At 29.4% G+C, this 16,270-nt stretch overlaps 1 protein-coding gene across 1 annotated transcript; it reads left to right on the plus strand.

Annotated features, from left to right (window-relative positions):
• Window positions 1-2,317: 2,317 nt before the first annotated feature.
• Window positions 2,318-14,896, plus strand: LOC136978724 (programmed cell death protein 2-like). Its single transcript, XM_067274513.1, has 4 exons — window positions 2,318-2,930; window positions 4,413-4,687; window positions 10,191-10,298; window positions 14,621-14,896. Exons 1-4 carry the CDS (start codon window positions 2,354-2,356, stop codon window positions 14,819-14,821), a joined length of 1,161 nt encoding a protein of 386 aa, XP_067130614.1. The 5' UTR covers window positions 2,318-2,353; the 3' UTR covers window positions 14,822-14,896.
• The last annotated feature ends 1,374 nt before the right edge of the window (window positions 14,897-16,270 follow it).

Consider the following 16,270-nt stretch of genomic DNA (forward strand, 5'->3'; position numbering starts at 1 on the left):
CGCTAAATAAGACGACAACACAGAAACACAGATGTTTTCATGGTTCGTTCCCTAGGATTTATGATGATTATATTAACATTTACTGTAAATGTACATATTTTAATATGATTTTATGTGCTTTCAACGCTTTTCTAGTGATATTACGACTTCAATGTTTATGGCGGACGGATTTAAAGTCGAATAAACTGACTTAAACTTGATTTTTTTTCCATATACTTTTTTGACAAACAACGTAAAATCGGGAACTACGTAACTCGAGAGGGACGTAAGTCGAGGTATACCTGTATTGTAGCGCCACATCACTAGCGGACATTTGAATTTGCCGACTAGAACGCGGTCGGTTAACCGATAAATCGGTTAATCGAGAGTCGGATAATCGATGCTCTACTGTATATTGATTTATACAGAAATTATAATTTCGAAATTCCCTTGGTGAATCCAGATAAAAGAACCGAAATTTATTAAAATAATTCGAGTTATAACATGATGTAGCAAATATTTGAAATGAAATACGAACAATTTTAATAATCTTCAGATTATCATTTTTTAATTATTAGAATTACAATAGAAATTATTTCGTGTCGCGTGTTTTAAGCATGGACTGCGGCTTACCGAAACTTGATGCGGGAATATTTCATTTTTCTTTCCAATAATGAATCTCGTTACTGAGAATGGCAAGAAATTCGCATTAGTTTATTAATTAAAATATAAAACATATTCCGTATGTCTTCAGTACGACGAATATAGTTATAAAGACTGGAATGCGTCGGCCGTTAGCCGAATCCTAAAATTGGAAGCAGCACGTTTTTTGGAATGTTGTTAATATTTTAAGTAAGAAGCGTTTTAATAATACTAATATTAATATCACAATAAATAAAAATATACCGTAAATTAATCCCTGTCGCGTGTTTTAAAGAACGATTTCCGAGGTTTGATTCGAGAATTATTTAATCAATTTTGATTAGGTAAATATTAACGTTCGTTACTGGCAACGAATAGAAACTCGAATAGGTTTATTAAAACTTAAAACATTTTTCGTTCGGGTTCTTACGATAATAGCGAGGTTGAGGCCTAAGTTTTAAACGCGAAAACGTGTACGTCGGACGTTCGGCGCCGCTTTCCGGGCCTCACAGAAGTTTGGCAATGGCGTTTGAAATGTCGAGCATGATTCCACTGACTTTCCAAACTCCATTGACTCTACACTTCTTACCTTCAGGTAAGAGAGGTGTAGATCACATTTTCCAGTCTACACTTAAAATTTAAAACAATGGATAAGAATTAACTGGTTATTCTGTAAGATAATGTCATGCCTTAACTAAGAAACAGACTGAAATGTTCTCTGTATTAAGTTGAGAAGAAATTAATTATTGTTTTTCATACATAGGCCTCTACTGTCATCAAACAGAATTTCCCATTTTTTACGAAATACAGGCAATTTCATGCATTTCTTTGTTCATGTCTGTTATCAGGACGTCAATTATAACCAATTAACATATTGTGTATAACAACGATGCCCGAATTGCGGCTCGCCAGCTACATGTGGCTCTTCAAGAACTTAATTAATTGTGGCTCAACTAAAAAAAAATATTTGTTTTTAAAAATTTCATTGCAAACATTACAAGTTCATAAACCTTCAACTAGCAAAGAGCAGGGCCGTGCCGTGCTGTGATGCAGAGAGGCGGCCGCATCAGGTGGCACCTTAAGGGGTCGGCATAAGCAGCATTTAACCTTAACTTTTTTTTTGTTTTTTAACTCTTTCCGCCCTGTGGGCACTAAGAGGGCCTCTTTTAGAAGGCCCATTATGGGTTCGGCCAGGCCCACAATGGGGCGACCGGGTGGTGAGGGACGGGGCCCGACATATCCGAACGGACCACCCCCCGAAAAATTCCTGGGGATTATTCGACCCGTTCGGATTCGATCCCGGGTCCCCAGAGCGGTAGGCTGCCACGTTGACTGCTCGGACATCCGGCCGTCGTTTAACCTTAACTGTTCGGCCATTCGGTTATCGCTCTGGGGACGAGGAAGTGAACCTGGGCGAGCCACTCCAGGAATTTTTCATGGGCGGTCTGTTTCGTCCTTTACCATCTCCCGCTACCATGGTAGGTTTGGCCGAATACACGGTGGATATGGAAGAAATTGCCCTCTTAACCCTCTTAATCCCACAGAGCGGTCGTTACTGTAAATATTTAAGTTTTGAAAGAAATATTTTATAAAAAAATTTTTAAAACTAGGAAAAATATATTAATATATTTTAAGTTATGACTAATAATTTTAAGTTTATTTTAATACATTCTAAATTCTTATATGAAAAGAAATTTTCAAACATTTTAGAACTAGTTCAATTCAAAGAAAGATGGCGTCGAACGAGTCGACATGTGCAAGTAAAACAGAAATTTTGCAACAGGTAGAGTTAGGATTTGCCGAAAAAACAGAAAGTTGGAGATTAAGAAGTAAATATTTCCCGAGTAAAGTCGGTGGAAAACCTTCTTGGTTGAATTTGAGAGATCTTCCGTCGGAGAAACATTTGGAATGCAAATTATGTCAGAAACCTTTGGTATTCCTTTTGCAGATTTACGCTCCTTTTGAAGAAAATCCAAATACTTTCCACAGATCGATTTTTATATTCGTTTGCAAAGATCCAAAGTGTTGCAAATCAAACGAGAATAAAAACTTTGTAGTGTTTCGCTGTCAATTACCTCGTGATAACCGATATTACAGTCCGCAGCCTCCGATTGAGGAAGAATGTGATTCTCACAAACCTTCGGCTGAAGATTTTCGCAAATTATGTTGCGTTTGTGGTTGCGTAGGAACCAAACAATGTTCGAGGTGCCACTCGGGGGTTTATTGTAGTCGACATCACCAGAAAATTGATTGGATCAAGAGACATAAATTTCTCTGTGTGGAAAATAATGATCCCGAAGCAAAGATTGGTAAGATATTTTGCAGTTGTTTCTTTTCAAAATTGGTATGTAAGGTGAATGAATAAATAACTGGCCGAGACAATCGGTCGTGCTGTTGTTGCTTTGGCATGAGTGAAGCGATTGGGACCGTATTGGGTTGTAGATATGCCTTTAGGAGTAAAAGAGTCAAGGAACCAATGGTCTATTTGTGATCCTTCGCTCCCAATATAGCCTCTCAAAATCTGGAATTTTGAAGATCTCAAAAATAAGATAAAATTTAAAAGTGAAAAATCTGGAACTACTCAAAACAATGTTAAAAATCAACTGTTTTCCACTTTAGATATGGCTGAAAGTTCGTAAAACGTGGAAATGTCATTGCATCAACTAATGACTGGGGCATGAATTGACACTATATTCTCCATTAAGCCTGTGTGTTTAACAAGTAGCTGATTTTGGATTTTATATCTTGTTAAGAGTCACATGTAGTCCATTGTTTCATTTGACTTTTTTTAATTAATCCTGTTGGCATGGTTTACAGATCTAATAAAGTCTCAACTGCCTCATTCAGATCTAGAATGTTATCTTGTTTATAAAAGTAAATCAGAAAATATATTTGCTTTACTCAAGTCATAATATATTGAAAAATTTATATTTGGACCTGAAAATATAAATTTTCTTGTCCATTATTTATATTGGACCAGAAAATGCTATATTATTTAAAATAGTTTTATTATTATGCTTTTCATTTATGGCATGCTTACAATTTGCAAGTTACTGTACATAATTATGAAATATCTATAATTATCAGCTTTAAAATAATCATGTCAGAATATGATCACTTTGAAGGAAAAAAAGACATATCTACTAATGTTATAAATTTTAATAAATATTTTAACACAAATAAACTATAAATTATTCTGTCCTCTATTAATTACAAAAAATAAAAAATAAGCAAAAAATTTAAAAGTAAATATAGACAAGTGAAATAGATTCGGTAATTGTAGATTCTGATTGTAATTATTTATCAGTATAAAAGTAAAAAGAAAAAACATCTTTGTTCTGTGATGTAAAATTTATAACAAAACATAGCTTTAATCAGTAATTTTTTCCTTCTCTTTCTTGTTTAAGTGTATATGAGTACCTGGAAATATGTAGTTTGTTTTTTAACTGAAATATTTTTAAAGAGTGGTTTGATGTTAAAATAACTTATTCAAAGCACAAATTTAGTGTAATGAAACATTTTAAAATTAAGTGTCTAAAGTTTTATTGTACAAAGAATGAATTTTTATCGGGATATGTTTACAGTAACAAAAGCACTTCCTTTATTGCTTAAATATTGGAATAGATCAATCAACATATTATAACAACAGTAAAGAATTGTTTGCAATGATTTTATTTTGTGTATAAAATAATTTATCATATGTGTTAATGAAAAATTGTCATTGTATGTACAGTACATAATAAATATATATTCACAGAAAAAACTTCATAAATTTTCAATTATTTTTATAGCTATACCTGAATCATTAATTCCGACAGAAAAACATAATTTTTTATTTGGAGAATATTCTATTGAAATGGAAGTAGAAGAGTTTAATAATGAATCAGAAGCTGAAAAAAGTGAAGAAGAGAAGATGAATGAATATAAAAAGTTTTTAAAAGAATCAAAGGCACGCATTTTTATGAGAGGAGAGGATCCAAATGAAAATGATCTGGAAGAAATGGCTTTAAAAAGTGATAAGATATTCAGCAAGTTTATGAAAATTATTAAGCATAATCCTGATCAGGTAAACATTCGTGAGTTTATATATTCATGAAATAAAATTGATTTGCTTACTTTTATTTTTAAATAATCATTTATTATTTAATAATTATTTATAATTTCTATTACTTCAGCTTTTAATGCAGCTTATAAATAAAAAGATTGAACAAAAATTAAATCCTTGCTTATAATTCTGCATCTTATTTAAGAATATAATGTTTTTTGAGACCTTCTGTTTTAGTTTCGCATTCCAACTGTGGGTAACTCTGCTATTGAGTGTGTATCATCCCACTCACCTTTCACATATGCTTGTGACAAACCTGAATTATTCCTCACTGGTGTGACAGTGAGATAATGACTTGAGCCACTCCAGATGAAACCATCTGTAACCAGAGTATATAAATGAACAACAACCATATATAAGTGTAGCTATGAAATCAACTTTAGACAGGTATAAATAGTAAAGTAGTGTAATTGAATAGGAGTTTAATAAATTTTTGAATAGAACCATATATAAGTGTAGCTATGAAATCAACTTTAGACAGGTATAAATAGTAAAGTAGTGTAATTGAATAGGAGTTTAATAAATTTTTGAATAGAACCATATATAAGTGTAGCTATGAAATCAACTTTAGACAGGTATAAATAGTAAAGTAGTGTAATTGAATAGGAGTTTAATAAATTTTTGAATAGTGAGTTGACTCCTATAAACTCAAAATTGCTTGATTTTTGTTCAGTTTATTTAATATGAAGTGAAGTATACCAGCACATTTATTTAAATAAAGATATTTGATAATCAAGTTTCTTGTTTGTTTAAAATATTTTTGTTATCACCATTTTTTTTCTTTTTTCAATGAGAGTTTCAGAATGAATATATTTTTGAAAACAGCTAGTTTTTAAACAGTATATAGTAAAATTGATTAAAATTATAATTTGATATATTTTTCATATATATAAAATTAGTTTGGAAAAATTGTCGTATTTATAAAATTTTTAAATTAAAATTAGTTATGTACACTATTACCACTTACATTCAAATGGAATTTGACCTATAAAAATGCTAAACACTTCACATTGAGAAAGGAGTCATGAAGAAGGAAGACTTTGCACTTGAAAATACAGAAATCATGAATTCATGAAGGAAGATGAGGTCTACAAATATTTTAGATTCCATCGTGCTAAATTCACAGGGCAAATAAAACAAAGACTAACAAAAGAATACTACAGCAGATTGAACTCAATACTAACAATACAACTGAATGCAAAACACATATTTACAGCAATCACACATATGTCATCCCAATACTTGCACATTCACATATTCATTCACATAGCACATTCACATAGTTCATATACATTGTACATTCACATAGTTAATATAAATTTCACATTCACATAGTTATACATTGGGCGCACACAGAACTAGAACAACTTATAAGGAAAGCAAAAATAACAATAACAAAACATGAAAAAAACACCCGAAGTTGTCCATACAAAGACTAATTTTTTCTTGAAAAAGGAAGAATAAGGCTTCATAGATATAATAAATCTTTAGTAATTTAATTTGTTACACTAAGATTTACTATATACCGTATAACATTACAATTAAAGAAAGCTGTAACTCTTGCATTTGAAAACATTACACTATTAAACAATGCAGACAATACTGATTTTGTTCTACTAACACTATGAAAGAGTTTTCATTTTGTGTAGTTGGTTTGATTAAAGACATTGCATGCATACTTAAGGTGTTTTTGGTTTTTTTTTGCCAGTTCTTTTACCAAATTAGACTATATTAAATACTTTTGTAAATAATTAATAATTGCCATTTTTTTGTTGGGCTGTAATTTGAAAAAGTTTTAGACCTATAAATTCTCACTGTCATTCATCCATTCGTCTGTCTTTCCTTAATTTTGAAAACAGAGTTAGATACACAAAAGTGAATACCCAGAGCCGTAACTAGGGTATGGCCAACATGGCCCCCGCCATAGGCGCCTATTTAATAAAGACGCCAACGACAAGGTTTCAGAATAATATGTATTCGAATTTAATAACACAAAAAACTTCTATATTTATATTTATATAGTATTTATTATCTGTAATTTCTACGAACATATTAAATAAAAATAAAAATGGTTGTTTATTTTTGAAATATAACAAAAATTAAAAAGACGCCATTTTTATTCTTGGCCATAGGCATCTAAAATCCTAGTTACGGCATTGTGAATACCAGATATAGAAAGTTTAGGGGCAGGAGGCTCTGATTAACTATATACAAACTTTCTTTGCAAACTGGAAGTCATGTTTCAATTTAAAAATTTTTTCCTGAAAGCAGTTAATAGATGACTGGCATGACTCTTGTTAATGGAAAAGTATGGTGTACAGGGGCAAGACACTACAGTACTAATTTGAGGTGGAGAGCATATATTTTAAATTAAATAAATTAAAATTATCATTAAAAATTTCAGCCCAACATTGTGATGATTTCACAATAAATAATTGCCCATTTAATTCCATATTATTTTATACTGTATAATATTTTTCAATATGCCAGATTTAATTCTTCTTATAAGGATAATTCTTTATACTAGAGAATTTATAATTTGTTCTAATGGTTTCACAGATATAAGCAGTCATTACTGGTGTTTTGTTTTGCATTAAAGAGTCTAACTTATTTTTAAAAAATTTTGAATTTTGATTTTAGATAATAAAAAATTAAAAAGTGTGTAATTTTTTTTGTTATTAATAAAATCAGAATTTTAAAGAAATTTATATTAGGATCTAATTCTTTTAGTAAATCTGAAAACAATTATTTTCTAGAAACCTTCTCAAAAATTACTAATTTCTTGAGATATGAAAAACTAAAATAACACTTTTTTTCAAGAAGAAATGCTAATAAAATCTATATTTTTGGGCTTATTTTAATTTTAACCCAAATAAACACATGATTATAAGACAGTGAATCAATTAATTCTTTGTGAAGCATATTTCCAAATATAGTCAGTCTCTGAATTATACCTAGTAATCCCCAACTTATAACCACTGTTCTTAGGACAGTTAAAAGTAGTGAATAAAAAAATATTTTCAAGTCTAAACAATGTCAAACTTGCTTATGGCACAGTGCCACAGTTAAATCTAAAATTTAATAGTGTAATGGACAATAAACACATACTATATAACAATAAATGATAAGTATTCATGCTTAACTACAACTGAGGCTTATGTCATTAGGATTTGAAAAACAAAAACAACCTTATGTAGAGCTACTTGGTCTGGATTATCATATACTAATTTTATCATACTATAAAGACCTATACAGCTGTATCAACACATATACTACAAATGGTAAGAGGACTGGAATAAATAACTCAACATTAAATTACACACCATCAAACCAGAGTTAATAAAATGGACAACCAGCCAACAGAAAAACCAGAAAGAAGAAATAGTACTTGTCAAACTGAGAACTGGACACAAGACTAACACATAGCTATCTAATAACAAAGGATACCCAACTGATATGCTCAACTTGCCACATCCCACTTACCATTTGACATATGTTACTAACATGCCCTCAGTATAAAACAACCAGTGAACATTACCTTTGACAACATACATCTACAGACGACCAAGCTCTATGGGAATATAATAGACAATTATGGACAAATTCAACCTACAATGACATTGTAGGGCAGAGGGCGCCACCGCGATTTTGGCGCGCTGACCGAACCTCGCTTTTGGACGCTGTCAAGGAGAGATGTTTTTCTTTTTGTTCCGTGTCGATCTAACCTGCTGTAAATAGTGCTGCTGTATATATCTAGCAAACGCGGCGAATAAAGTAAGATGTTTTGCCAGGATCAGTGTCTCTGTTAATCTTCATGGACGAATAAAGGACTCGGGACACGCGGCCAGGATCGAAGTGATCGTCATCCAAGGTAGGGCCAAATCCGAACCAATTCTACCGAAACGCGTCGATGGATTTTAGCCACACTGCTAAAACATATATGAAGGCAATAAACTTATATACAGAACTCTAGAACATAGAACAATTATAACATATTAAGACATAACTAGCTAGACCTGGCACTGTGGCCTACCTAGGCCCTTTGCCACAAATACCCCAAATCCAAACAACCAACTGTCATACTAATTTTAATTTTGTACTAAGATTAAAGTGAATTAATAATAAATAACTAAAATTTAACAATAAAGATGATAATACAAATGAAGAGTGTAATATTCCCTTAGTACAATTTTTGATTTTTTTGAATATGGTTGACTTATCTATGTGTACTGGTGAATTTGTGTTCTGTTTTGTTAAGTTTCTTTCAAAATTTATTAATTAAAATATTAAACATTGATTTCATTGAACAGACTAACTAAACAGTCATATATGAACACTAACTGTATTGTGTTACAGTATATGCAGTACAGTACATAAAATAACTGATTACAAGTATGTCAAGATTATGACATACTGTATGTTTGTTATATTATAGGTTTATCCATTATTACAATCATTTTTTATATGAAGGGCATTCTATTAATAGAATCGAATTCCACCATAAGTCAGGAACTACCTTTAAATTTAATTTTTATTTTATTTTAAAAACTGAAGTATTGCAATCAGTGAAACAGTGATAGTTATTTTCTAAATAATTATCACTGTTTCATAAATTTTCATGAGTGAAAATAACAGTTTGCTGCCATGGGCAAATGCCCAGTTTGTTCATGTGGTAGTACCAGCTCTGTATATGCTTAGCTGTTGGAGACAACACTTGGTATATTATCCATTTATACTTAATTTTTATTACACTCAAACCTGTTTTTGTGCGATTTTTTATATGTGCAATGTGTTTTGTGCAATTATTTTTGTGCAGTATACCAATTTGATTGAAATTTATATACCGCACACAAAAAATCACACAAAACAAATCACACAAAAAAAGACCGCACAAAAACAGGTTTGAGTGTATTATATTAATCTTTACATTAAAGAAGTTAAGTAATTTCACCTAACATACATTTTAGTCAAAAATATTTTTGGAATTAAAGTCATTCATAACAATTAAGACTACTGTTCAATTTGTTTACTATTCTGTGGTAAAAGTTTGCATTTTGTGTTTGCTGTATGTCAACTTCTAGTTTTGGAGAGTTTTGTTAAGGATTAAAAAGTTGACTTTATATGTCAGCATACATAGTATTTTATTACATTATATAATGATTAACATAATCATTATATTATATTCTAGTACAAAACACAATATCTTTGAACTTCTTTATATACCAGATTTATATTTTTTAAATTACTGTTTAATATATTATTGTTGTTAAACATTTTATCTAATTCAGCTACTTGAATTGATTGAATATTTTTGAATTTTGGTTTTTTAGAGCAAAAGTAAATTTTGAAAAAACATATTAAGTGATTTAATATTTTTAAAGTATTGTTTATTACTTGAAATAAAAAATTTTAGTAATAATAAGAAATATCATTTAAAACTTTTTATTATGTTTAATTCAATTAGATTATTCGTTACCAGAGAGGAGGAATGCCTTTATGGATATCATCTTCAAATACACCAACTCAAATTCCAAAATGTCCGTGTGGTTCAGAACGACAGTTTGAATTTCAGGTATGTTTATGTATACATATATGAATTAAAACGACATATGTTAGGATTTTAATAAATGTATTCACTCTTAAAATTTTTAATTCTTAAAATATTTAAAATTTTAATTATTATTAAAAAGTTACTAACATAGAATGGATACATGAAAAAAGGGAAAAGATACTATGTCTGGTAGAAAAAATTTAGAGATGACACACTTGTTGAAAAATTAATAATAATAGTCCATCTGAAAATTATGGTTTTGTATTATATTATGTATATATACAGTGGAACCTCGCTTAACGAGCACTTCGCATAACGAGTGTTTTGCATAACAAGCAAAACAATTTGTTAAAAAATGACTCGCTTAATGAGCGATGTTTTGCATAACAAGTGACCAGGAGAGGAGAAGTCCTGGATTGTGTGTATGCTCCATCAGTCTGTGTTTAGCATTCGTTCCACTAGCATCTTAGTGTGGCTTGTGATCACACATTTTTCCAAACTTGTGTTCAGACATATTACAAATAAATATCAACAACCATAGCCCATTATATAATAAACAGGCCAAACGATAAGCTAAATTCTTGGGCTATGTAAAGGCTATAATTAAATATCAGAATTAATTAATTTAACTAGAAGTAGGCAGTTTTGCTGCCATCTCATATTAAATTTAATGACCAATTCCAAATTAAATTTTAGAAATGTCTAAATTAAAAATTAATTATTTATAATTATTATATTAAATACAAGATGGAAGCATAACTGTCTACTTCTAGTCAAATTAATTAATTTCTAATATTTAATTATAGCCTTTACATAATCCAAGAATTTGGCATATCATTTGGCATGTTTATCAGACATAGTATCTGTGAATTTTTTCTTTTCTGCAAATTGAATTTGCATTTCAGGTTGATTCATTCAGCACTAGAAGAAAAGATGATGATGATTTACACTCCTTAACAATGTATATTGTGTAATTTTCTTTGAATAATTGTTATACATAAAATATTTGAGTATTTTTTTTTTGGCATGGAATGCATTATCGTATTTTACAATAATTTATATGAGAAAAATTGTTTCGCTTAACGAGTGTTTCACATTACGAGTACAATTCTGGAACGAATTATGCTCATTAAGTGAGGTTCCACTGTACAACTTGATAATTTGTCAGTTTATATAACTATGATTTGATATAAAATATTTTTTAATCAAAGTTACTCTTTAAGAAAAGAATCATTATCATTATCATCATTCAATCACTGATGATGTTCAGGCCATCTTGCAATGTAGCTGTTTGTTATAGAAATGAAATGTTCATTTCAATTAGTGTATATAATGGGTGGGCAAGCAAGAGTTCAGTGGGAGCCGAAATGTAGGTTTTGCAAAATGCATGAGAGCCACAGTTCTGTACTGTTGTGGCAGATGGTATGGTAAGGCCCGCGATTTTATTATATAATATAAATATAATATAAAACAAATATTGCATTTTTTAACAAACATATTTTCACAAAATTATAAAAATAAAATTGTAAAAATAATAATAAAAAACAGAAATTAACACTTTCAGCAAGAGCTGCGTGTAACTCAAAAAGAGCCGCGTGCGGCTCTCTGAGCCACATTTGCCCATGCCTGGTATATAATGAAGGTGGCCAAACTGTGGCTCTTCTAGACCCATACTGCGGCTCCTGTATAAGTTATGTTATTTAAAATATTGTTTCAATACAGAACATGGCTCTTGTACTGTACTTCTGATAACTGATATATGCCTCCTGTCATGACAAGGTTTAGCCAGTCCTGGTATATAAATTATTAATAATTTAATTATTATTTTGTTTCCTGTTTTCTCTTACTGTTTGTATGACTTGTGACTATACTGTGCTTCACTGGTAAAAATTCCATTTTAACTCTGTTTTGACTATATTCTAACTTATTGTTAGAAGTATTTTACAACATTTACAAAAGAATTGATTAAACCTCAAGTATTAATAAAATGATAAAAACATCTAAAGATAATCAGAAATTGAAGAAAGTACTTTTCTGAGATTTACTTATTCTGTTTCTATATTACCACATTCAACATTCAATTAGTAGGATAAAATTAAAAGGTTTGTGTTGTTATAATTATTAATCATTACTTCTATTTTTTATTGGGATATGACACGTTGAATTTAAAATATTTTATACAAAAAAAATTAAGTTTATTCAGAATTTTAATATTTTCATGTTTATTTGTAATTAAATGAAATTTTCTTTATCTACTAGTGTAACCATGGATTTAATATTGTGGCATCTTTAACAATTAGAATTTGATAGGTACTGTACATATTCACTAAACATTTAATGCAACATTTGACTTTTAGATGGAATGAAAGTTTTCTTATTTATTTACTTTACACTATGTTTAGAAAATTTTCATTAATATATACTGTATAAGATATGTCCCAAGGCAGATAATAATATATTTTCTTATTCAAACTACTATGTTTCTTTTCTTCATTACTTCTACCTTGAATTTATCTTTAGAACCTCCTTAAAATTACAGTTTAGAATCAATAGCTTGTAAAAAATGGCTTGTTAATTTGGTTATACCTGTAATCAGAGAAGAAAGATTGAGTGCGGTGATAACAGAAATTTTATAGTTCTGCATACCAAACTATAAATGGAATTACAAATTTACAACCATACCTATGCATTTGTCAAGAGAGAATTTTTAATTACAACATTTTTAGCCTACTCCTATAGGTCACCATTAGGTTTCTTTAAACCATTTTTAAAAACTTCCACAGATAGAACATTCCCTTTAAATTTTAACCTTTAAAGAATTCTAAATACAAATTTAAATTGAAACAAGTTAAATAAATAACTTATGAAAAATATAAGGTTAACAATAAATAAACAAAATCACTAAAACCCAGTACATTATAAAACTACAAGCCAACCAATACCATAAGTCATCAGGCTAGATAATGGCTATAATATTAATAAATATGCGAATAACAAAATTATATACAAAAAAAAACTATGAGAGTATAACACATAAGCTAAATATGATTATAGGGAGACACAGATGGCCTATAGATAGTTTGCATTGTTTATCTCAATGTGACATTGTGATAAATAATGCAAACTATATTTAGATCCTATATTTATCCTAGAAGCTATATTTAGATTTAATTATTAATTAATTAATAATTAATTAATTAATTAATAATTAATTAATTATTAATTAATTCAAAAATGAAATAGTGTTAGATAGAAACTCTTGTAAGAATTTATCAGAAAGAAATATTACATTTTGAAAAATTTGAATACAATTTTACTGAATGGAGAAAGAACTTTTAAGAACTTGAAAACTGTAGAAACTAAAATTCAAATGCTATAATAGACATCACACTGCTACTGGTAACATCAAAATCATACATCATCAGAATGCAACTTTATTACTGGTATGCATTTTGGTACACAAGGCTCTCATCAGCCATACATAAAACTATATAGATACTTGTTGTAGAACAAATTTGCAGAAAAATTGGCATTAGTTACAATCTACAATTCAAAACATACTTGTTCAAGATTTTCTTGAACAGGTATGTATATTATTATATACAGCTGATGAGGAGGGTCTTGTGTACTGAAATGATTACCAGTAATAAAGTTTCATTCTGATCATGTAAGTGTCATTTTGATGTTACTAGTAGCAATGTGAAAAGTCTCTGTTATCTCTACTATAGTATTCGAATTTTAGTTTCAACTTTTAAGTGGCAACACAATTTAAAAGCTTTTGCACTATTTAGATAGATAATTTTAATATAAAAGGTCAAAAGAAAAAAATAAACTTATTCTTTTTCTCATATATACTTTTTAAAATTATAGTATCATACTTTGTAAATTTTTAAATAATTTATACAAACTACTTTTGGACAAATTAATTCTATACTTTTAATATAATAGAATTATTATATTATTACTTTTATATATATGAATTCTTTAAACAAAGAATTAATTTATAGGAATTTATAAATTATTTCTAGTCCGTTATGTAGTCAAACATGAAAGAATAATAAGGAAGGAACTACAATGTTAATTTGTTAGTTAAAAAAACTAACAAATTAACATTGTAGTTTCTTATTATTTAATTTTTTTCTCATTTCATTTTTTTTCTCATTCATTTTCTCATTACTCATTTTAATATACTTTTTTGAATATATTTTATTTGTTTCCGTAAATCATATTTATTGGAAAATCTTTTCTTTTTTGTTTGTTGCTTAAATTTGCCATTAAAAAGATTTACATTGAAAATTAAGAAAATGACATGACATGATATATTCTTTATTTTTTTTTTACAGATAATGCCACAACTTTTGAACTATTTGGACGTAGATAATGTCAAGGAGAGTATAGATTGGGGAATTCTTGCAATATATACATGCATTCGAAGTTGTGAGTTTGGAGTTGCTTATAAACCTGAATATCTATGGAAACAAGATTTTGATCACATAAAATACACAAATGAAGAAAAATCAGAAGTTAATGATAATGGAAAATAAAGATAATTGTAATATTGTTGTTGAAAGATTAAAACAAAATTTCAAATTATTTTAATAAAATTATTCATATTTAAATCGTCTTTGTAATCTTTTTGATTTTGTATCGAAGAGTGAAGATCCAATTCATTATGATTTATTTTATGTTGTAAAACATAAAATAGGAAAACAAAATATGTACAGTTCTAAGCCTATATAAATCAATGGAGACTATTTGTATCAAATTCTATCTTGAGCCATATTAAAGATGTCTGTAGGGGAGAGTTCCTTATTACCAGAAATGGTTTGGATAATATATTGATAAAATTTGGTATAAGGTCTTCCTTTTTTCCTTTGACCATTTATTGGACAAAAAAGAGCAATTAATATTTGTTAATCATCCAATATATCGTATTTGGTATAGGGTAATCAGCCAATGTGTGGATTTTAATTGATTACGAAAGATAAATGATACTGTATATCAGTGGCGTGCCGTCATTGGAAGCGGTGGAAGCGCCGCTTCCAGCTTCCAATGACCTTTCCTTATAGTTTCTAAAATATAAATTTTTATATTTTAACGTACTTTGAATTAATTAAAATTAATATTTTATTATAACTGCATTATGTATCTTATTACAAATTTCTATACTACATGTGAAAAAAAAACGATAAGATTGCTATTGTATATTCGAATATCAGTGGCAGAATGGAAGCGCTTACAAGACAGCTTACACGGCGAGAATAACTGAATGGTGTAAAGCAGCCAGAGGGCATTGGCGCATGCGTTTTACAGAGCACCAAGCTCACCCGGTTTAGCGGTGGAAGCTACACACGTGTAACGCTTCCAACGATTCTATCCCTTAGCCACTGGGTAGGGAGCTATCTGACTAAGTGAATTGTTTAAGATTTAAAAAGTAAAGAGTATTCAATGTTATTTTTATGTACGTTTTTTTGCAAAGTTATATTTAATTATAATTTTCTTTTAATTATACTGTAATTATATTGACAGATTTTCAGACATAAAATCTTTAGAATTTTTATCACTTTTAGATGTTAATAATTTTAATATTATGAAAAACAATTTTTCCAAGCGTATTTTAATTCTTTAAATTAAGTAAATTTTATGGGGAATTTTTTGATTTAACAAAATTACGTAGCGAATCGCAATATTTATATTCGTGTTCGGACTATATTGACAAGTAACTCTTAAACATAAAACATATTATAATTAAGGTCGATCCGAACAAAGACGTACTAAAAGAATTATTTGATTCAATATCATTAATTTTTATGGTACCATCTACCAGTGTGTCTGTCGAGCGCAGTTTTTCAACCACGAAGCAAATTCATACATTGGCCAGGAACACTCGGTTGGAGGAAAAATTGTCGTCGCTAGCGTTGCTTTCGATAGAAAAAGAGCTTTCAAATACGTTAATGGAGTCGACGACCAGCGACTTTTATGATAAAGTAATT

This window comes from Centruroides vittatus, unplaced genomic scaffold, assembly GCF_030686945.1.
Source record: "Centruroides vittatus isolate TY-2023 unplaced genomic scaffold, ASM3068694v2 contig_549, whole genome shotgun sequence".
NCBI classification, from domain to species: Eukaryota; Metazoa; Arthropoda; class Arachnida; order Scorpiones; family Buthidae; genus Centruroides; species Centruroides vittatus.

What these genes read in the sequence shown, in the direction of transcription:
- LOC136978724 (XM_067274513.1), top strand. Translation starts at nt 2,354, where the DNA reads ATGGCGTCGAACGAGTCGACATGTGCAAGTAAAACAGAAATTTTGCAA. An exon ending in TGATCCCGAAGCAAAGATTG is followed by an intron (nt 2,931 to 4,412) that starts GTAAGATATTTT and finishes TTATTTTTATAG; the next exon opens with CTATACCTGAATCATTAATT. An exon ending in AACGACAGTTTGAATTTCAG is followed by an intron (nt 10,299 to 14,620) that starts GTATGTTTATGT and finishes TTTTTTTTACAG; the next exon opens with ATAATGCCACAACTTTTGAA.